Source organism: Galendromus occidentalis, unplaced genomic scaffold (genome assembly GCF_000255335.2).
Source record: "Galendromus occidentalis unplaced genomic scaffold, Mocc_1.1 scf7180000077116, whole genome shotgun sequence".
NCBI classification, from domain to species: domain Eukaryota; kingdom Metazoa; phylum Arthropoda; class Arachnida; order Mesostigmata; family Phytoseiidae; genus Galendromus; species Galendromus occidentalis.
Window position 1 is genome coordinate 26856 of NW_003805104.1, and position 22655 is coordinate 49510.

The 22655-nt window shown below is 50.7% G+C and overlaps 1 protein-coding gene across 1 annotated transcript in view; it reads left to right on the forward strand.

Moving 5' to 3' along the window:
- The window catches only part of Fak (protein tyrosine kinase 2 Fak), a 29487-nt gene extending 11322 nt beyond the window's left edge, over window positions 1-18165 (forward strand). Inside the window, 17 exon segments of the mRNA XM_029110809.1 lie at window positions 12599-12750; window positions 12861-13036; window positions 13149-13316; window positions 13445-13700; window positions 13782-14073; window positions 14454-14475; window positions 14584-14681; window positions 14816-14998; window positions 15125-15497; window positions 15613-15852; window positions 15972-16080; window positions 16235-16429; window positions 16613-16630; window positions 16759-16864; window positions 17329-17498; window positions 17825-17878; window positions 17982-18165. Of these exon segments, the coding sequence (XP_028966642.1) occupies window positions 12599-12750; window positions 12861-13036; window positions 13149-13316; window positions 13445-13700; window positions 13782-14073; window positions 14454-14475; window positions 14584-14681; window positions 14816-14998; window positions 15125-15497; window positions 15613-15852; window positions 15972-16080; window positions 16235-16429; window positions 16613-16630; window positions 16759-16864; window positions 17329-17498; window positions 17825-17878; window positions 17982-18095 (2726 nt within the window). The 3' untranslated portion in view covers window positions 18096-18165.
- Window positions 18166-22655: the final 4490 nt, after the last annotated feature.

Below are 22655 nucleotides of genomic sequence, written 5' to 3' on the forward strand. Positions count from 1 at the left end.
AAGGTCTGAAAATCAGCTGTCAGATGCGCGTTCGGCTGTCAAGGAAAACCACGGGGATCATTAAGAACAGCGCTCAATCGGAGATCGATGCGACTGATGATTAATGTTTTCAAGAGACGTCGCATCAAGTCGACGGACAGAGACTCCCGATCCGATTGGGGGAGTAACAGTTACGTATTATTATGAGCCCTCATCCGAGCTTGTGTTCGTATCTCAGGTCGACAGATTGATGACTAATCTTATCAGTCAGTTGGCGGGCCAGTCAGAGCTGTCCGGATCGGCAGCCCGAGCAGTCCGACTCACTGCCTGTCTTCGGCATCGAATGCGTTGGTGGTTTTAAACGAGCCCGAAGAAGAAAGTCGGAATCCGAATGAGTCTGCTGCTTGTGTCAACCGGTTGCTACGGGAATCGAACGAACCTCAAGTACGGGGTGTTCCGTCAGAGCGGATCATTTTGATTCGACGGAAGAAGCTTCGACGGAACTCCTCGAAGAATATCCCCGCTCTGCCGAGGAGCAGGAATATTTTGATCGTGAATTCGAATTTCGGGGCAGATCATCAGCGAGTCAGCAGAGTGATAATAAAAAAATGCAGAACTCGAATCTTGTTCCCGTGTTCTCCGGGTCCCAGGAAAGCGCTCTTTCTAGTCCGCCAGAGCAGTGAGCAGTGAGCATCTATGCACTGGAGGAGCCCGCTTCGGAATGGGCATGTGCAGCTCACATCTGTCCTTCACTGTCGTCCGTTACAAAAAACCGTTGAAATGGTGTCTGGTGTCTACGGCCGGCAGTCCGAGTGGCGATGACTCATCTGATTACCAAACGGTCTCAACGGAGTCAAACTCATTTCAACGATTTGTCAACGTACTGGCGTCGGACGAACGCACCCAGTTCGTATAAATATGGGAAAACGTTGATCCGTTGATGAATGCTGCCAAGCTCCCGTAGATTTGAGCTCCGTTTCATAAGCGTCAACGAGCTGTTTATCGAGGGAGTATCCGTACGGTAGTTTATCGAGTGGAAAACAGGTCCGGATCAACAGTTTGCTTTGAGCTACATCCGACACTCACTCACTTGCTTTCAATCGCGCACGGGAGAGGAGAGCGTTCCCTCTCACCGTCACCCGCCACCGACGGGCACGGTGCCGTCAGTTCTTGTTGAGAGCTCCGCGCGGCGGATACTGAATGCGGTTCGTTTCTTCGTTCGTTCGTTCGCGTAGAGCACGGAAGCCCCCTCTGCCCTTCTGGATGTGCGTGTGTGCGTGGAGTGCAGCTTGAGGATTACATGTTCGATCTGCCATGAGTTCTACCTGAATTGCGTCTGAGTGGGGACCGAGGGCTGTGCGCCCCCGGTACAAGCGTCATCATAGCTCCCTACGAGATACATTCCGTGTACCGGGTGCCTCAGGACTGCCTGCTGGAAGAGAAGGCGGCCTACCGGCCTTCCGATGACAGCAAGAGCTCCTGGACCCCATCCGGTACGTCGGCGAGTTGCTCGAACTTATCGGGCACCCCACCGCTCGACCTCCTGAAGACGTTTGAAACGTTGAGAAGCCCGTCCAGGCGTCGCAAAGAAATCAAGAAAAGGCTCCGGAAGTGGTTAGAGCTCACCCTACCTAGATGCTTGAAACCAGCTGTGCGCGGCGACAAAGGAACTGTGATAGCAAACTCTGTGTTCTATTGGTATCAACCACCTAGTCCAGCCGTCAAGCGATTCCCTCTTCTGAAGTGAGTACGCCTCCCATCGGGTAGTATATATGGTACTCAGCTCTGATTCACTCCATTAGAAGGAAGGGATGTTGATCCTTCCGGGGCATCATCGAAGATATCCTCTCCGTTGACGAATCGCGAATGCGAATAGAATCAGGTAGATCAAATTAGGTGAGCCCTGGATCTCTCGACGTCAGGGTTTGAACGCTCGTTCTGGGAGAATAAAGAACTTCGGGAGAAGACTTGACAATTTAGGTGATTCCTGAATTGATATTTTTCTTCTGGGAATTCCGCCCCCTCTTGAGGAAACTACATCGTTCGATTGAGAGGACGCTCTTTTATTGCGAACTAATCCTGATGGTGAATGCGCGATATGGGGTTCCGGTGCGAATCATCCGCATTCTTCTGACTGAGGAAAATACTGTGTTCCCTTCCGTTCCCCGGATATTCTGCAGTATCGCATCTCCTCCGGCCATCCGCTCTTATCTACAGTGAAGATCACGCGGCGGGAAATTCTCAATGATTCTAGAACTGACGGAAAACTCTTCTGAAGATCCCGTCTAAAAGATAGAGCAACTTTTGTCGGATGCGGCAAGTGAAATAAATGAAAATGCAGCACGAAATACGGATGGGGCAGTTCATGGACGCGTAGCTCCGTTGATTCTTTATTGTCACGGATTGATGTCATCGGTCGGAAGGGTTCTTGCTGTCTTGTCAATGAATTGTGAATCAATGCTCTACTCTCAGCCACAAAGTGGTCGTCGCGTTGACTGGTTCCTTTCTCCTCTTCTTCATGATAGAATGGCGATCTGGATGAGTCACCAGATACCATTTCTGGGATCCGTCTGATCGCGGAGCTTTCGCGCCGACTCCGTGATAGGTACGTTAACACTACGACGTTGCCATTGTTGTTGGTACGTCAATAATTCCGTAGTCGCACCATTCATGTGTGCCTTCCGACAGCAGGCTATTGGATTTTATAAAGGTGCGCCGGAAGCAACGGGTGGGGTCTTATCTCGGACGCTTAGCTCCTTCGCCGTTCCGTAAACCTTTGCCCCGTAGTGGAATCGCCTTCGGCACGGATTAAGGCTCAGGGATCGAGCGGATCAAAAAAGCCGCCGAAAATGTCTAACGAAGCGCTCCGAGTCTCTTTATAGTCGAACACGCTCCGTTATGTCTGTTTGTCGAAATGTATCGGATGTCAGTGAGTTCTGTCCAGGCATGCAGTATCAAGGAATTTGTGGCGACCGGCTTTGCGAATTTCTGACGCCGTGCGGACGTGCTCGGAACGTTCTTGTTGCGACACGTATCACTGTCCCTCGCGACAAAATATTTTCGAACGGCCATCTTTGACCACTTCTACTATCCTCATTCTCCGATCCCTGTGCTTTTCCCAAGTGTCGCTCTGCCTCTAATGAGCCATGAAGCCGGAGACAAGCGAACGAAACCCGTGATTCAACCCGAACAAACACCCATTCTTCACTCGGCGATTCACTATAAAATCAGAAGCTATTCTCGGGTATAAAAAACAGGCGCTTTGGAGACGTGGGCGTAATGCAATATCTTAGACCCTTGGTTTGAAGAAAAACGAAAGCCGGAGCCATTTGCGGCGTCTTACCGGAAGAGCTGGGAGGCCGGTTAAACGAAGGGCTCGAGATGCTATCACATAGAAACCCGTGTATGTAAATTCGGAATCAGAGTCCACGTCTGGGATTCGACATACCGCGGGGCGAGAAGCTCTAGCGATGTGGATTTCAAACATCAGACACGATCGGCAGATGATTCCTGCGAGAATATTTCCCGCCGGAGAATCCGTGTGAAAGGAACCCATCATGAACTTATGCTGCCACACACGTGGGCTTATTGTTCCGCAGTGTCGAAACCTGTCTACCAGGAGTCGGACACACCGGTCAAATTGACCCTTTCGATGGCTGAATCGAACATGGATAGAGCTTGGGAGAGTGTTTGAGGGATTCGTAATGAAGCCACAGAGTGCTGGCGTCTCTGAGAAGAAGTCCGTTGAGAAGCGAATTCTCCTCTCTGAGCGGGAGGAAAGAAACGATAAATGTCGACTCATGGTCGACTCGGGTCCAGTCGTCTCATAAACCTTTTGAACACCTTGAGGATGGAAGCTCTCGTTTCTCTCAAGTCGCCAATTCCATCCGTACTCAGAATCGCCGTTCTATTGACACAACCCTTCGTCAAGACATACTTGAATTTCATTGCGATGCTCCGCGCGAAAATCCGATGGAAAAAGCCGAAGTTTAGATTCTGGCTACTCGTGCCAAGTCCAGAAAGAGAAATTCATATCCGAGTCCTTCGGGGACGCCCACGTTATCACTCGAAAGCGTTCCGGGCTTTTTGGATCATCGCGGTAGTGACGCCGGACAAACGCACGCACAGCTTGCAAACAATCCACTCGCGAACTTGTTGGTCGCTGACACATGACGTCGTCGTTCAGTAAACGGCTTGGCTTGACGGAATCTCTCTTTCCTATTCTGATTTTACTTTCCATAATCTCCGCCTGACTGTGTCCGAAGAAAGATGCGACCATGGATTCGCTTGAAGTTTTCCGTTGAAATTTCGCGTCAGGTGACCCCTGGTGGAATAGCAGGGCAACTTCGATGATGTTCATCTCGCTTTTTTCGCACCCCTAGGGATTCGAAAACATGAGATTGCCAGGTTTCCTTCCCAGACCCTTTGGAAGCTGGAAGCGAGCGATTTGTCCGATCGTTCCAGCGATTGAGGAAAGTTGTAAGCGAAATAGTTTCAGCCAGGATCAGTCAATCGGCCTTGTGAGTTTCTCCTTCGGTTTTCCCTGGATTCGCCATTCCATGCAGCTCGAGTGAAGAAGACGCAACGTCCGATGGACCTTCCCCTCCAGACCTCGGAACCCAAGTTAACGTCCCCGCTGTGGTTGATGTTGTCCACCTAAGTTCTGAGACGAGGGTTTCTATTGTTGTGTTGCGTGTTTCTGGAAACGGTCCAGCTCTTCGTCTAATGATGCTTTCGCCTTCTGTGGCAACTTCTGCCTCCAAAACTTAGAAGACTGGAAGTTCTCAGACGGATCGATCGCTGCTTCCGATTTCTCCGCTGATTCTGCTGATCATAGTGAGCTATGTATATCGCTTGCCGCCGCGGTCAACGTCGGCGTTGTCGTCGCCGCTTTCGCTGTAGGTTAGGAGAAGAAAAACGGGGTCAACCTGAGTTATGTGTCAGAGACTGTTGTGTCTCGACGTTAAAGTAAACATTCGTTCAGTAAGATTCGAACAGGGAAGCTTCAGCAGCGGCTGTTGTCCTCTTTTCGCCGGCGGGAAGGAGAAATCGGACTCGCTCGATCCGATCGCTAAAAACGCGGCTACCGGCGTAACGTTAGACGTACAGTGGTTGTCCGAACGAAAGTGAAGACTTTCGACTAGCGGGCCATTGTGCATGTCCATTCGATCGGCGGACCTGCCGCCCGCCTTGCGAGTCTGCCTGTCGCCGGTGTACGACTTCGCGGAGTCGTAGAGGCAGATCGACGTCGCGTCATCACAATAGAGAACCGGTTGTGCTTTCTTGAGCGACCGTCGCAGCGGTTGTCGCGGTCGCCGTAGAAACGCGGACGGCGATGACGACCTTATCTCAGGGGTGCCCCCGATACAAACTAAAAAGCGTCGTTCACTCGATGCGTGACTTCCTCCAGACTGACGGCTAAGTGACGGGACGGAGCCACCGATGAATGAGCCAGACTGACCAGAAATGTACGATTTTTGTGAATACGGAGACTTTCCTCCGACCTGCTACCGCTGTCGTCGGGGGCCGCTAATAAGCGACTTGTTGGGTATCAGCTCTTCGAAAAGCTGCGGAGTTTCAGTCACGCTCGGAAGCGCATTATTTCCCTCCGTATTGGGACTTTCCCGTCTTCACGATTCAGATTCGAATCCACATGCTTGCCAAATTACGGCGAAGATGAGAATGCTCAAGAATCGAGTTCCGAGAGGTTTTCCGTTGTGTATTTCACCTGCTGATAACTGTCCTGAACATATCTCTTAGGATGCCGACAATTTTCTCGGTTTTGTGCAGAAGGAGCCGCAAACGAACCCGAGGAATACCATAATTAATTGCACTTATTCCGCGTATACGCATTCAATGCCTGTATACTGCTCGTCGCATTTCGAACACTCCAATATTCTATCCATCGCTCCGAGCATGATCGGCCGTAGGAAACTCGAATCGGTTCCTCTCTCGTTTGGATAGCCTGTCGGATGGGGGAAGAGAAACATCTTGTTTTGAAGTTTGCATTCGTCGCATACGGCTCCGATGAGAATATCGATGGTTACGGGTTCCGAGCCGGAACTTGTGCGGCGTCGAGATTGGATTTTTGAAAGATGAAAACACACGAAAGTGCCATTTTCTTCGAGCTGAAGGTCAGATTGGAATAGCAGCTCGTGGTTCAACAGTGTATCAAGGTTTAATTTCGAAGAAGCACGCGGTCCGTGCGGTCGTGACCTCATCGAACATAGCGAGAATTTAAATAATTTCTTGAGGGATTCAAGCGATTGGAAAGTGGAAAGGAATCGATGAGAATCCGAGCGTTGGTTCGAGCTCGGCAAACGCTTCGAAGTCGATGTGTTTTGAATGAAAACAAAAACATTTACGCGCTTTTGATGAACATTCCAATCGAGACTTGGCTTCATCATGAACATGCTGTGTTCGAGTGGTTCCCTAGACGGCTTATCTGTGGCCTGAATTCGGTCAAACTCTGAGTCGCTCTCGATCACTCCCAGCAAAGCTGGCTCTGCAGGCCCGCGGGGCTATTCGAAAACGACAAGACAACTTGTTCATCGATATTCCGCGAATCATCCGCATCTATGCATGCAGGGCCGTTTGTTTTGTTATTATTGGAGGCGACAAACAATCCTGCTTCCAAGTGTGGGAACAGAGGATTCCAATCAAAACGGCGCAGAAGTTCCGCCGCGACAAAGGACTCCGACCCGAATCAGTTTTTTTTTGTCGAAAGCCGTCAATACGGTTCCTCGAGACTCGAGACGTAATTCTTGTGACAGGGATAATGTTCTTGATACTGAATCTGGGCTAGTGCTTCCGTCAGAGAATGAGCCGCCTATTTACGCGACTGAGTTAGTAAAGTATTCATTCCTTCAACACCGAATGCTTCCGCAGCCGTGGTAGATGATCTGCCCCCAATATCTCTCTCTTTTTTATCCAGCTAGAATTTAGAGCAGAAGGCTTCCGGAGCGAAGTTGCTAACATCAAGAGCTTTTTTCTGGACGGGTCTCGTAACGTCTCATTAATTCGATTGTTGGTCGAGCTGCCGAAAACAGTAGCTTGTTCACTCGATCGGGAAGAAGCTCCCTTGACCGGTCGTACAAAGCTACGATTATGGCGGTTACGGTTCTGGATCCTTCGGATCCCTTGGAGTCATGGAACGGTGGATTTCTCGCAACTCGATTAATCGATGAGCCGTCCGAGGTAAAGACACAATTTCGCTCGGCAGAACGGCCGGTCGCTGGACGTGAGAGCAGCACAAGATGCGAGACGACTGCCGTGAAAGTAGGGGAGATCGCGAGCATCTGCTCAGTCAGTCAGTCAGCTTTGATGGAAACAATCCAATCAATAATGGCGTGGGGATTATATCATACGCTCGGTCAGTGGCTATGTCTCGGCAGTGTCTTCTTTTTCATGTGTTCCTCTCCATACGAGACGATGGCGTGTTTCACAAAGGCCTGATTGGTCTGTCGTACAAATCTCATCTATCTTTTCGACGGTGGTCGCGCCCCGAATCTCAGCTTCTACGGGCGGCAAAGCGTACACTTCGGTTCCTCCTCTCCTCCTTGCCAGCCGGTATGGCCAGTATACGTCCCGGTGACAGTAATGCGCAACGATGCAATATCTGACTGAGAGATTGAAGACGACACACTTCTGAACAAGGGTGGTCTCACTTCGAACCTGTATAACGGCAAGGCGTCCGAGAAGAACCAAATTTCTGATCGGCTGAAAATTGTTTTCTGTCTCATCTGCACCAGCCCTCAGTCTCATTGCGGTATCCAGATAACTTCGTAGCCGCTCCGAGCGGCGGGGCGTAGCACCTGGACCAGATCGGAGGCTTGGGATGCTTAATCCGAGCGTGTTATGTGCACAGGTTGGTTCTGGAGTCAACGTTTTTGAAATGGCGCAGCGGATCGACCTGTGTGTGATCCACAGCATCTAGTTCTGGTTGCGGTGGAAAAAAGGAACGGAAAAAAAATCGGTGCATTTCACTATACAAGACAAATTGAAAACTCGAAATTCGCTGCTTCTCCCGTCGCGACTCGCTCGTCGAGATATGCAAATTTCTGCGACGAGCGGAAAAACGGCATAAAATTCACCCAGCGTCCAGCGTGATCCGTAGCATTCGGAAACATCCGACGCCAACAAACCAGGCGACCGGCAGTCAGAATCAGCCGGTTGGTTTATTTGGTTGTTTTGATCGTCGACGGATGGATGTTCCGGAGTCAGAAGAAAAAATACAGCCTCATTCCTGCTTCGCATGTATGCATCATCATCAGCGACGGCCGTCTTGGCAGAACCTGCGGCAGCGAGGCCGATGATGATCTCATCGAGAAATCGAGGCGTGCCCCGTAATGGAGCCGCGGCGAGGGAATCCGCCTACAAAAATACATACGTGCGGGATGAGGATGCTAATGAAAGCAAACAGACGTCGAGGGGTCCTAAACCGATTTCGCCAGAGATCTCATGCTTTGTACCGAAATTCCGTCTGAATTATGATATTATGGACATGGATATTATTTCACCAGAGGTCGCACACGACTTCCGCCTCTATCGACAAGCCGAATTTCCGCGCGTTCACCGCACTGCCCACTGACTGGCTTTCGGCCGATGTCTGGCGACGGTTGATGCCGACGGAAACCTGTCCGAGAAAATCACTTCTCGCAAACCGCCTCTGAAGCGTACTCAATACGATGGAAACGGCATTCGTTCTCGGAAGTGACCGCTCCCGTCACCGCATAGTCTCAGTGTCATTTGGATGAGATGATCCGTGCGTATTAGCGGAAGCCTAGTCCTGCGAGACGTTTAATATCACCCATTGTTGGTTTTTCTGTTATCTCGCGTCTAATCCCGGTAGGGGTCTAATCCCGTGAGACCAGACGACGACAGTCGTCAGCATGGGCTTTCGGGTAAGGGGGAGAATTGCTCTAGGACATAAAGCGACGAGATAGCAAAAGAAAATGAACGAATGAAATAAAGGCGCCCGCATGGTGGTTTCGACGGTTTTTATTTGGGAGCTTGACGCGCACCGTGTCCTTTCGGACCGGATAGAATAATGAGTCATGATTTCCGAACGTAATTGAAACGATTTGATTCTATAATATCGGACGTCTCATTCCTTCTCTGGATCAAGGGTTCTGGTTCCGCGCTTCGATCTACGGATATCTACGGCTTGAAGCCACCGCGGACAATCAAGCCGCAGTGCTTTAGCCGCGGAACTCTCGGAAACCGTTCACTGCAGTGACGACACAGAATATTCACGTGAGCTGTCACATTAGATACATCGGATCTTGATAGGGTAGCTTGACTCGGCCAGATGAAGATACACCGTAAGGCAAGCCGACAAGTGGGTAGTCGTGAACCCGTCCGGCTTTGCAGAAGCCAGCGTAGCATGTCTCGTCTTCGAGGAAACTCCATCGTCAGCTTTCCCCGGGTCGTGCAAGTCTCATGACCGAGCAAGAGAGTAGAACTCGCGCTCGTTCTCCGGATTCTAGAAGTACCAAGACGTATTTGGAAAAAGGCCACGGAAGTTTCCCGGCAATTAACAGCCGTGGGTCCCGTCATCCGTTCGAGCGGACCAAGCTGCGGTAAATGTCTCGGCGGCCGTCGCTACTCGACGGAAACGGCTGACGCTTCAGGGAGACCATTTCACTGCGATTGAAAAGTTGAGCTTCGAGAAAACCCTCATTGGAAAAAAGATAGATGGTGCCGCAGGATGGATTTGTCCTCTTGACGGCTCGACTCTGTTGGTGTTGGCTGGCCGCGAGCTCGTGCCCATTTGTGGTATGTCCTTCCTTTTTTTACTCCGACTTCTTCGTCAACTGCTTGTGTAGACTTGTCCGCTTTGGGACTCGACTCCGGCGATCGCTGCTGATTTTCTACTACCCACTCGAAAATCCGGAGCAGACGATCAGCGCTTGAGGGATCTGAATGAGAAGTTCAGATGTTCTGCGTACTTCACGGTGTTAGTCCGCCTTCTGAGTGAAAATCTAGTTCAGTGGTCTCGGTGCACGACGTAGTGTTGGCGGAGTCGGTCATCCATAATGTTCGGATTGCAAGGCACTGATGAAGAACTGTGTGGTTTCGCAGTCTATCAGCTGGTTGCGTCGAAGTCCGCACGGAGCCGTGAGGATTCGACGTTTCAGTGAAAATGAGAGCTCCTCAGGTGCAGCGTCCAGCTTACAGAGGATGGTCGCACCTGAACACTTTCACCCACCGGCGAGTTCGCACCTTAAGGTCAGTTTTGCGACAGGCTGCGCTGGACACGGAAGATCGTCCAGGAATTTTGTGTCTCGAGGTTTTCCCTCGGAAGGCTTTCTGACCGAGCCTTTTCGTCCTCGGCGGTGTAGCTCCCCGACGATCGCTAATACCCATGACCGGAGTCTTCCTTCTCCCTGCATGGGTCGAGCGGGAATTACCTTAGACCCCTCCTCCATTTCTGAATCGGGGAAACGTGCCGTGATTGATTCATTCGTCTCTTTTTCTCGGATTCGTTTGATTGATGCATATTCTCCGCTATGAAAGGAGCGTCCTTTGGTTCGTGAGTGTATTGACTTTCATCCGGATTCCCGTGTACGTTGGAAGATCGATCGGAATAGCTGTCGATGTTGTGAGAAAGGTCAAGCCACTGCGGCTTCGACCGGAGCTTCATTCTCAGTTTTCTGTGGTCACGGGAGAGCTTGTCTGAGTCACGCCACCTCCCTTTCTCGATCGTCGTTCCCTCACTACTATCCCCCGTGAGACGCTTTCTGCACCGTCGCTGTCTTTATTTTCATGCGCGGATCCCGTCGCGGCGTCTGCAGGAAAGAGGATCCCTCGATTCCTGTCTCGTGTGTCATTTCAATTTCTCGTTTCACGCAGGCCAACGAGCAGAGGCTCCGTCTTCGAATTCCGGTGCCACAATATTCCGAATCGACGGAGGGAGATGCGCATGTTTTATGCATTGACGGATGAGGTTCTCCTAACAGCGAGTCCCGGTGAACTACGCGCCAATCAACGCCTAGAGTAAAATCGAGGAGGTGTCAGTTCCGATAGATCTGAGGCCCGACCTGTTTCCAATCTGCTCGGTGATGGAGACGTTGGGCGCCCCCTTCTATGTTTATCATTTCTAACAATAAGGTTACATCATCGTAAACAACGAATCATAGAACTGTTTTCTTAGCCAGCGAAGGATCTAGTCAACTCAGAGGCTTTCGCGGTCTCAAGCAAAAGCGACTAGTCACGGAAGCGGAGCAGGTTTTTGAGCGGATATTTCAGAAAATTCTTCAGCGGGAAGATCGTAAAGCGAGTTTACAAATGCTGGTCCGTGAAGAAAACCCGAGCGCGGCTCCGCGATGGGTGCCTCTCGCGCGCGTAAAACTTACAGACCATTCAACTGACGAGCAAGTTACGTTAGCTTGGCGCCAGACAGGTGGCTTGGCTGGCTGCATAACAGGACTTCGGTCGGATCGGAAGCGGAATTTTCGTATTCTCGCTCATGGGGTACCCCTCGTAAGACAACGACAGCAGCGAGTACCTCACCGGACAGACACCTGTTGCTGGTCATCGATGGGAGCGATAGTTTCGACGCCGAGCAGAACTAAGCAAGAAGACATCTGCGACGATGCCGATGAAGTGTCGAGCAAAACGTCAGGTGACATGGTCCTCCTGGTAATGCCTCGAGCGTTCGACTGATTCATCACCGTTTCTCTGTTTCTACGCTGATTTTCTGGATTGAACGGTACTACCAGCGGAAGACTTGAATCGCTGTCTTGAAATCACACTCGCCTACTCCGAATGGGACAGAGCGATAGCACCAGGGGGCTCGTTACAGAACATTGTATCATTTTTAATAAGACCCAATTATGGATGATGACAGGCAGAATTTCCGCTCAAAGAAGGCTTCGGCGATCCAACCGCCCTTATTTGACGCTACGTTTAACCACTAGCCTCTTGATCATAGCGTTGTGATAAATTGCTTGAGAAACAGATGAGTGCTTGATGCTTCAGCTCAGGAACTCCTTAAAAGGTCGAGTGACCCGGTGCTGGGGAAATTCCATTTCGGGAATTCAGGACTTTCGGCTCTTGCGGTGCGCGACACGATCAACAGCTTTTTCCGAATCGTCGAGATCCCCGAGATCAGAAGTATTTGGAAAGGAGAATCCAATTCGTCACGCAGTTTCTTTTTCAAGGAAAGCCGTGGTAGAGGGCTCTAGTACCTAGTATTGAATCCCGCTATTTTTGCCACATATGCCGCACATCTAATCGCACTTTCAGACTAAAGGTCAGACTTTGGCCGTCTGATTGAGGGCAGCCTAGCTGATGCGATATCCGATCGGAGCTCCTTTCATGAGCCCGAAGCTGGGCATCGGCTACTAGCCACCACCGATTCGGATTCTCAAATAGTGTCGCTCTCACTCAGTTCGGATTCTTAGTTATAGATATGGTGTAATGAGGGGTTTCACGCCTGGGGACTGGGACTTCTTATCCTGTCGATTCTCCGACGTGACGCTCGCCGGTCACGGTGGCTCACGTCGATGGACGCAACACAGTTTTGTTGGAGAGAATCCGAATCATGCAGCGATTGTATGGCGACATCGATCTCAAGAAACTTTCCTTCCTGCTTCCAGATTGGATACTCGGACAGAAAGCGCGGACGACGGTCTTTCGCCGGCGAAGCTCCCCCTCGGAGTGAATGTCAATCAGGGCACTGGTCAACAGACCATTTCTGTTCTCAAAGTCTACCTCAACAATGGTGAATTCCGTAGCGTGAAATGCGGAGATGCCACAGACGTGAAGGTAAGATGAATTGTTCCGGGTCGCAATAGATTCTACGTGCGAGAGCTCAAGCACGGAAGCAAGCTCGTCTAGCCTCCCTTCATCAGTGGAATGACCGCCGGCGATTTCAGGGCATCATTCACCTCCTTTGTGGCCAATTATGCCCGACGACGTTACCTCTGGAAATTCTATTCGCACTTCGATTGAGACATGCCGCGACCGGTGAGATTCAGTGGATACATCGCGATACCACGATGTACCAGGTTCTCGAAAAGTATCTTCCCCAACATTCACTCAACGATTGGCGGTAAGCAAATAAATCCGAATTGCTTCTGCGGAGAAAAAATTCGACCAGCCGACCATAACGCAGCCGTTCGCGTAGATACTCCTCGTTTACGAGTCCCTCTTCCCCTCCACAGTTTCGAGCTGCGAGTCCGATATCTCCTCGCAAATCTCAATGAATTCAGTACTCGCGATCGAGTCACATTCACCTACTTCTACGAACAAGTTAAAAATGATTACCTCCGAACGTTCGATGAAGTTGATCTCGAATTGGCCATCACTTTGTGTTGCCTCGAAATTCGAAGGTAAGACTCGACAGGGTTCAATAAGATGTGTTTTGCCTGTATCAGAAACGAGGGAATTATTTCTCGATTTTCCTCCAGAAACGTGGATCGCGCCACTTTTCCTCAATCCTCACCGATTGTATCCACAGGTTCTACAAAGATATATCACAACTGGCAATCGACAAAAAGTCTAACCTGGAGTTCCTCGAACGCGAGGTCGGTCTCGATCGGTTCCTGCCCCAAAATATCGTCAGCCAGCACAAACCCAAAGCGCTCAGGAAGATGCTTCAGTCTCATTTCAAGAATTTCGTTCGGCTGAACGAAATCCAGTGCATGCATCAGTTTCTCCAAACGGTCAGGAGCGTCGTCGGATACGACCGAGAAATTTTCCCATGCCAGCTAGGGGTGAGTTTCGAGTCGTTAATCAACGCCAGCCCTCCGGACCTTGGACAGAGAATCGCTGACTCGAAACCTGATCCGTTTCAGACCGGCTGGACAGTCTCCGTTGACTTGGTGATTTCGTGTGAATCGGGAATCGGGTACCTGACCGACAAAAACGGTTCCCTCAACCACGTCGGATCCTTCATCCAGGTGCAAAACATTCAAACAGTCGTGCAGGACGGCCAAAAGCCTCAGCTCCAGCTGAGGATAGCGGGAACCGCCGACGTTCTGAGTATTTCCTGCGATAGTTTGCGAACCGCCGAGGGCATCGCTGATCTCATCGATGGTTATTGTCGGCTGGTACATAGCACACAAGCCTCGTATTGGACCAGAAAAGGTGAGCTTGAATGTGGAATCGGTTCTGGAAACGTGGCATGCCTGCCTAACATACGATATGACTATTCCTCGCATGAATTTCTGCTTTTCCGGACGCCTGACTTCCTAACTGTGTAATTAATCTCGAATTCCGATCTCCTTCCTCTTCCGCTATCTCTTGCCATCAGAACTAAATGACGCGAGTGACGAGAAAGAAGTCGCTACACCGTCGGCTCAGGATGTAGTTGAAAGTGAAGGTATGCTCATGAGTCAACTTCCGGACTAACCCATGGAAATCTCGACCGCTTCGTCGCATATTAGACAGAGGCCCCGAATGCGATCGAGGGGTAGGGTATAATCGAAGAATTCCTCATCTCATGTACCTCATCTATTTCCTTGCAGACAACCATCCGCCGCGCTATCGGTGAGCTAGAGGAAAAGTCGACTGACAGCGACGCTAAATTTCATTCGACGGTCCGCCGCCATTCCAATCCCTAGAGACCGCAAGTCTCACGGAAATTTATCATTCCAGGAGGAGCTCAGCCAAAACGCGCAATGGAATCGGGAAGCAACGCAATTCGGAAGACTACGCCGAAATTGTCGACGATGACGGGGACTATTCGACAGCGAGTGAGTTCTTTTACGTCATCCATCTCATGCTTGTTTAATTCCCAGTCAAATTTCTAGGTATCGCGGTGCTCTTTTTCACGGATGATGTGCCACGTATATTCATGCTATTCGCTCAACGTTCCATTTTTCCCCAGCGAAAGACTATGAATTGGACCGGACAACCATAACATTGGGTGAAATCATCGGAGAAGGTCAATTTGCCGATGTCTATAGGGGGGTCTGGAGAAATAAGGATGGGTCGAGTCTACAAGTTGCAATAAAAACGTGCAAAGTGGAGAACCAGGAGGGCATCGGCGACAAGTTCCTAGACGAAGCCTGTGAGTTTTTCTCCGCGTCGCGCTTATCAAGAATTCCATGTCTCTCCCCTAAGTTTTCCGTTGGAATTCCGTCCTCTCCGGCGAAACCCTTAAGAATGATTGAATCTGACCAGGGGTTCCTTCCAGACACCATGAAACAGTTCGATCATCCTCACATTATCAAACTCATGGGTACCTGCTCCGAGTCGCCAATCTGGATCGTGATGGAGCTGGCAAAGCATGGAGAGTTACGAGGCTACTTGCAACAGAACCGGGAACGGGTACAATTGCACCACCAGTTATTATATGCCTACCAGCTGTCGACCGCGCTTTCGTATCTGGAGTCGAAGAAATTCGTGCACAGAGATATTGCCGCTAGAAACGTTTTGGTTGCGTCGCACGATTGTGTCAAGCTAGCCGATTTCGGACTCTCTCGAGTTCTGCATGATGGTTCGTGCTACAAAGCGTCCAACGGCAAACTGCCTATCAAATGGATGGCTCCCGAATCAATTAATTTTAGGTGAGTTAATCTGTTGATCGATGATTTCCGGAGAACTCAGGAATTTTTGAAAACTTTAAATTCGATGCTAGGCTCATTTCGATAATGGCACTCATTGATACGCTCCGATTCTCAGACGATTCACAACCGCGAGTGACGTGTGGATGTTCGCTGTATGCGTTTGGGAAATCCTCATGTATGGTGTGAAACCATTCCAAGGAGTGAAGAATAATGACGTAGTTGGACGGATCGAGGATGGCGAACGGCTTCCCCTGCCCACACAATGCCCACCGAGGCTTTACAGCATCATGTCGGTGTGTTGGTCGTACGAGCCGAGTAAACGACCCCAATTTCATGCCATCAAAGAAGCTCTCAAGTGAGTGGAAGAGACAGATGGATAAAGTCGGACATTATTCGGCCGGCCACCCGATATAGAACCGGGAGTCTGGTTCGCTGATATCATCGCTTAGGAGACCCTTCGATTATTGTTTCCAGCGAAATCTACAATGAGGAGAAAACTCAAGCCGAATGTGTTCGTCGAGACACGCGGCGTAATAATACTCTCTCGTGGGGATCTTCGGGATCTGACGAACCGCCTCCAAAGGTAAATAGAAGTTTTAATCCATCCGAAAAATCTACCATGATTTGATAGGTTCCCGATTAAATGATCAATTCATTAATTAAATGAAATTCTCCGATTCGAATCACGGTGAAATCCACTTTCGGTCGAGTAAGCAGTGTCTCATATGTTTCTTCAGCCCGCCCGACCGTTGAGCGATAGGAATAGCGTTTGCGGAACTCCTCAGCCGCAAGGTACGCCGCCCCAAGCTCCAGTGACGTATATCGTAGCGGAGACACCCGAGGTTCTCGCTCGGCTGATGAGAGAAAACGATGGGGCAATACCTCCTGCTTGGGCATACGTCGCTCCCGCTTCACCGACGAACACATTCGCGGTCGGCGCGTCGGGACGCGTGACGTCCGCGCTCGAAGCCGCTGCCAAGGGCTCTGGGCTGCCTCTGAACACGAACCCGAGCCCATCCGCAACAACCATAGGAAGCCTCTCGTCGCCACCCAACAGCTTCAATTCACCGACAAACGCATTTCCGCAGCAGGTAAGCCCCTTCGATAGTTTTGAGAATGTTTCAGAGCCCTCGATAGCGCGGGAGGCTCCACCTTCACTACGGAAGTCAAGAAGTGTAAAACACGCGTTTTCCAGGACAACCCCCCACCGCCCCCGGCACCGAATACGCCTCCGATTCGTAGCTCTGTCGTGGACGACCACGAATTCTTGGAGAAGCGTCTGTTAGAGATCAAGTTGAAGGAACAGCAGAGGGAAATAGAACAAGACCAGAGATGGTTGAACGAGGAAGCTTCATTTCCACAGCTGGGCCATCAGAATCCTGCTCCGGCTCCGAGCTCTCAGATCAAAGCTGCGGCCTCCAATGGCAATCCGTCGCCTCGTGAGTATCGAATCAGTCCATTCCGATACCTCGTGGAGCTCGAACCGGATCCCTGAACCGCTTAACGATGGATAATGAGGAGAAAGTCAGAACTCAGTATTTTCACTCTTCCTCAGAAGCCTCGCTACCGACGTCGGGTTCAGCTACGCCTGGCTCCTCGGCCGCGGCTCCGTCGCGCGCCGGCAGCGAAATCGACCGAACGGGCGATGTGGTCTACGAATGCACCACCCGTGTGGTAAAAACGATAATGCTGCTCTCGAATGGCGTGAAGGAGTCACGTGTTGACGACTACGTCGAATTAGTCAAAAGTGTTGGTCTCGAATTGAGGGCGTTGCTAGCGACCGTTGACAAGCTTGTGCCAACGATTCCCACTTGGCATCGGCGGAACGTAGAAATGGCGCACAAGGTACTCAGCAAAGATATGGCGAATTTAGTTCAAGCCATGAAGTTAGCCCACCGATATTACAAGACCGCTCTGGATGGCGAGTATCGGAAAGCCATGTTGGCCTCGGCTCACGCTCTAGCCGTAGACGCTAAGAACCTCCTGGACACCGTAGACGTCGTACGTATACCGACCCAAGGGAGCCGAACCGCTTCCGCCGAGAGGGGACACAAAAGCGAGACATCCACCCCCCGGAGCAGTACTCCGACGTCCTTCAGGTTCGTTGAAGAGAATTTTTCATAAGCGCTTCGGCCACCATCGTTTCGCACTCTGCCGATCTGCCTACTCACCTCAAGTACCTAAATCGAGGGACCGCACAACAGCTTCATGCTTTCGCACGTTTTGCAGGAGTGAAAGTCTTCCACGTTCAACGTCTGCTTCTTATAATCCTGAGAGTTTCCGCTCTGGAAACTCAACACCTATACATTTTCATGATTCTGCCTCAGGTTTGCCACGGTCTGGTCGCTCAACGCCGATTAATAGCTGCAGTAGCTATGGAGGTATGCTCTGGGTCCAGTTTCCGTCGGATGCTCAGCCGATTCTGTCCGTCGTGCCGTCACGAGAAAATCGATGGGTTCTGGAATGGTCTCTGTTCTTCCTCAGGTAGTCTCCCTCGCACGGGTTTCGTTGCGGGAATGGTGGAAGCAATCAACAACTCGTCTGCGTGCTCGACGCCCACCAGCAATCCACCATCACCTTTCGCATTCCCACCGATGACGAAGCAAAGCTCAACTTCAAGCCTGGAGGGTCCCGCTCCGCAGCGTCTCCTCGACGGCAATCACCAGATGCAGAGAAAACTGTCGACCAGCAGCATCGAGGACCAGGTGAGAAGAAAAACTGAACGATTCAAGATCGAAACCCATAGCGTGGAGTTATTTGAATGTCGTCATTGAGAATAATCCTGACCATACCGGGTCCGTTCACGAGATTAAACCCCGTCTGGAGACCGTAGGATCGAATGTTTCGCGAAGCGATCAAATGAATTCTGATTGAATTTCCTGCTTTTGCTCTCCGCAGATGAGTTTGCTTCAAGCGCGCCAGCTCAACGCCGTTCCCATCCAGCGAAAACCTCCGCTAGGACTGTCGAGACCCCAAATGGGAACGGGACAGGGGAAGCTTCCTCTACCCTTGTCCGGATCCAGTAGCATTTATGATAACCCATAAACGTTATGCGGAACGGAACGACCAGCTATGAGTGTGCCAGGAGATGAGAGAGATTCGACCGAAGCTTTAAGCTCAATTTTGATTTTGTAAATATTCTGTATATGATCACGGCACTCGTTGACAAGCCAGCAAGCCGCGCGCAGTCAGCCAGCGATGAAGACGGGGGAACGAATCGTGAGAGGTGCCAGAAAGGGGAACTACATTAGAATCACGACTCCTTTCCGAGGCAGAAATGCTAGCCATAAGACAAAGATGCAATTGTGAGACTAGTTCCTTGTAATAATCGATTCTATTTTGTGATCATGGCATAGAATAGACTTGAAGCATTTAGAAGAGTATCCCCGACTCTCTTGTCTTAACTTTCAGTCGGAGGGGAGGGGTGCTGGGAGAAAGAAAATAATTAAAATTACCTACTCGAAATTCTCATCTGGCTTCGACTTTGGTACAGATATTTCATCTGGGGGTTACTACTCCGCAATTAAACTCACTCCTCAAAACGGTATTTATTATCCGTCGAGTCCTACGATTCGTTCAATAAAAGCATCTGCCAACGGAGCTTATGGCTTCTTTTTTTTCCATGCCAGTCATCGACGAGGAGACCGATTCCCAGATAGATCCCTCCCGTGCAAATCTCTCCGTGGATCAGCTAGCGTGAACACATTGACCTCGATTCTTGGAAATATAGAAACTCTAGAGTGCGTCAGATGACGCTGCTCGTCGAGTCCGAAAAGACAGCGTCATCGCACCATAATGGCGCGGTAGACTCCGCTGCCGCCGCTTGATGTGGATCTTTGTGTCGGGGGGTTTTCGGAATTCTCCACAATTGAGCGTTCAGGAATTGGTCGAATCAGAAGTGGGATGATGGAGTCTGTGATTCGATCATTCGCTGAAAGTCGGTCAGCGGGATCTCAACACTTTCATTCAAATATTCAATTACAACACAGTCTTTCCTTGAAGTCATCTTGAGTACACTCCCAAAAGGGGGACGTTTTTTCACAAGAAGGGGAGCCACTCTCTGGAGCACAAAGATTATATGAATGTCCGACACGACTGCGACAGTTTGCCCGTCCTCCTTCTCGAAAGCGTCTCGAATAGTTTTCTTGATCGGTCCTTCAACATCGTGCTGAAGGGCCAGTGTCACAGCGACAGCACAGTCCAAGTCGAGCGATGCCAAATCGTCGGGTATTTTCTGAACGCCTCTATCATCCAAAATGGCGAAAGCGTCGATGAGGGTGCCCCCCGCAACATCTCGAATGAGACCTTTCTCAAGGCCGGAGAAATATTTCTCGTTCAGGGCGTCGAACGCTTTTCGATTTCTGATGCTCGAGTTCATCGCAGCGGACAGGGTGTTCAGGTCGCTTCTTTCGCAGAATTGTTCGAGATTGTCATAGTTACGGTCACCGAGGCTCTCTGGTTCCAGGGCACACTCGGCGCCCGTTAGGAGCTCTGTCATGGAATCCCTGCATCGACGATTGCAACTGAACTTCGCTTCGCGAATAGGCACACCCTTGAAAGTGCTGCCCAACTCCCGCATCCTGGCTCTCCCTTGTTCGGTGAGCTCTCCGGCCACTATCGGCTCTCCTCCGAAAGCCGATTCGAGGAGGGGGAAAGCCTTCAAGGGGAACCGTTGCCCATGTCGGATGAGATACACCACACCCATCGCGAGCGCCGACAGGGAAAAAATGTTAACATCGCTTTCTGACGGCGCCTGAAATTATCGACGGCGAATACCGCGGAACTCTTTCCACTGCCGATTGGCAAGGGGGCGTACGCGGTCACTCAAGATGACACATAGGCTACCTTTACCGCTTAGGAGTAGCTAGTTTTATCTTTGCCCGTCATTTTAGCCGAGATTGGCTCTGTGCTTGAGGACCGTTCAATATATCCCGAATTCCCACGACTCACTGAGTTACGACTCAAACCTGCGAATGGAAGGACCTGTTCTCATTGTTCCAATGAATAAGGCATTTTAGCGGAGCGCGTTGCGTGCGGCGGTGACGTTTGTGACTCATGACTCCGTCTTGCTATTTTAGCAGCAGAATCATCTTCGATCATTTGTTCCACCTGAATCATTCCAGGTTGAACTCCCACGCGCGACACTTCCTTCGCTTTGAAGTAGCGATGCGGTCAAATATCGTTACAACGAACACCGTTACAACGATTTTTCAGTAGAAAATAGAAACGAACACTTTTCTCCCTTGCCAGGCTCGCCATAGAGATAATGATGGACAACTTTCGTAACTGCGAACTCTCATCACAACGAACATATTTCTTCGGTACCACGAAGTTTGTTGTGGCGAGATTCCACTGTATACGGTGCAGCCTGCGATGGATCGGCAGGACTGCTCAGAGTGCTAGAGTATGCGTGTTACCACTCATAACTGCCCCCGTTTTCCTTCTCGTTCTTATTCGTCTAAATCCGGGGACATGGTGAGAAAACGGATCAGAGCCTACGCTCCTTCCCATTAGCACGTTGATGAAGAACTTCACAGCGAAACGCCTCACATATCTGAAGAGATGAAGAGGGACGCTATTCTGGAGAGAGCGTCCGGAGACAGCGCTAGCGTCCTGATCATCTCTCCATCTTTGGTGTCATCATCTCTATGCCGGGAATTTTTTCGATGTACCCGCTCGTTTGGAGAGTTCTTGAGCAACTTTAATCCTTCTCCACATTTCCGCGCCCCTCGACCGCATGAAGATCAACCCCCCCTCTCCGAAGCGCTAGACGTGGAAGAATCCCCTCTGGTATGACATACCGGTTGTCGGAGAGGTGACGGCGTACCGATGGGGAGGTTCCACGCCAAGAGCTGCTTCCGAGAGGGGGTCTCAAGGGACGTTCACTTCGGGTTCCTCCGATGAGACTTCCTGACTTTGTGTTTGATTTCGGAAATGAGTAAAAAGGTATCAATGGAATGGCAATCTGGTGCGGTTCGTAACCGCGGAGGGGCGGCCATGATACAGCAGACTGTGATCAGATCCGGTTATGAAGACTCCGATCCGAATGACTCCGAGGGTGATGAACACAGATTTCCAGCAGGCACCAACTCTCCGCGGTTCTGCAGGAGTACGAGGTTTGGAGTAAATGCTCGCGTCCCTGTCACGAGCGTAAGAAACCCTCTCCGGGGTTCGCAGTGACAAGCTGGCTTATGTGAGTGCGCATGACCATGCGCTTTTCGCTGGGTTTCGGCTACCTCAACTTTCGGCGTACTGGGTTTCGGGTAGACGAATTTCGGCGTTCTGGGTTTCGGCGTTCCAGGTTTCGGCTTTCGGGGTTTCGGCGTGAAAGTTTCGGCTTGGTGGGTCTATACCCATGGCATAGCGTCTCAAGGGTATAACCCGGAGTTTCGGGAAGGTTCAACCTTATCCAGGGATCGGCCTACATGCGAGAAACTGTATAGACCTACGCTCATTTCATAAATACCTCTGGCAGCCGATTCTCGCTCAATCCGCCAAGATTCTGCAAAATGACAACAGACATCCTGACTGTGAAACACTGGGAACCCCTGGGGAGAGACTGGGAGCCCCGCAGTCCGTTTCCAAGATCCAGATCCCGAGTTAGTGGAAGAATGCAAACTGCTCTCGGAAAGGGCCCATATTTCGGCGCGGATGTTCTATAATAATTCTCGCCATAGAAGAGGTACTCGGGAGCTGTGGCTGTCGATATTTTCTGTTCTCGAGCGAAATCTCGAACTCGCCGACATGTGCGATCGCTCTGGACTCCAATCTGGAGAATGCGCCTGCAATGCTATCCCCGGGGCCCTCAGCTAGAAGCACGTGGTCCGAAGGAAGAGGTCTGGACGCCATCATTCCATGGACCGGCTTCCCCCGGCAATAGACTTCGACGATAGTCGGGTTCGCGCTTTCTGGCTTGCAGAGGTCCTGGAAGCCCCCGCTCGAAGCCCCCTTCCTCTGACTCGAATCAGGAGCTTCCGCGAATCTCTCTCCGGACGACTTCTGCACTTCTGCGTTCGGGGCACACCCTCCCCCAAGGGTCCGTATTTCCTCGGCCAAAAGTTTGAGCAGCGCTTCTGTTGTGGAACGGTATGAGTGTGTAAGATCTTTTTTTTAATCATGGGCACATGAGCGTCAAGCGCTCCCCATAGTTCATTCGGC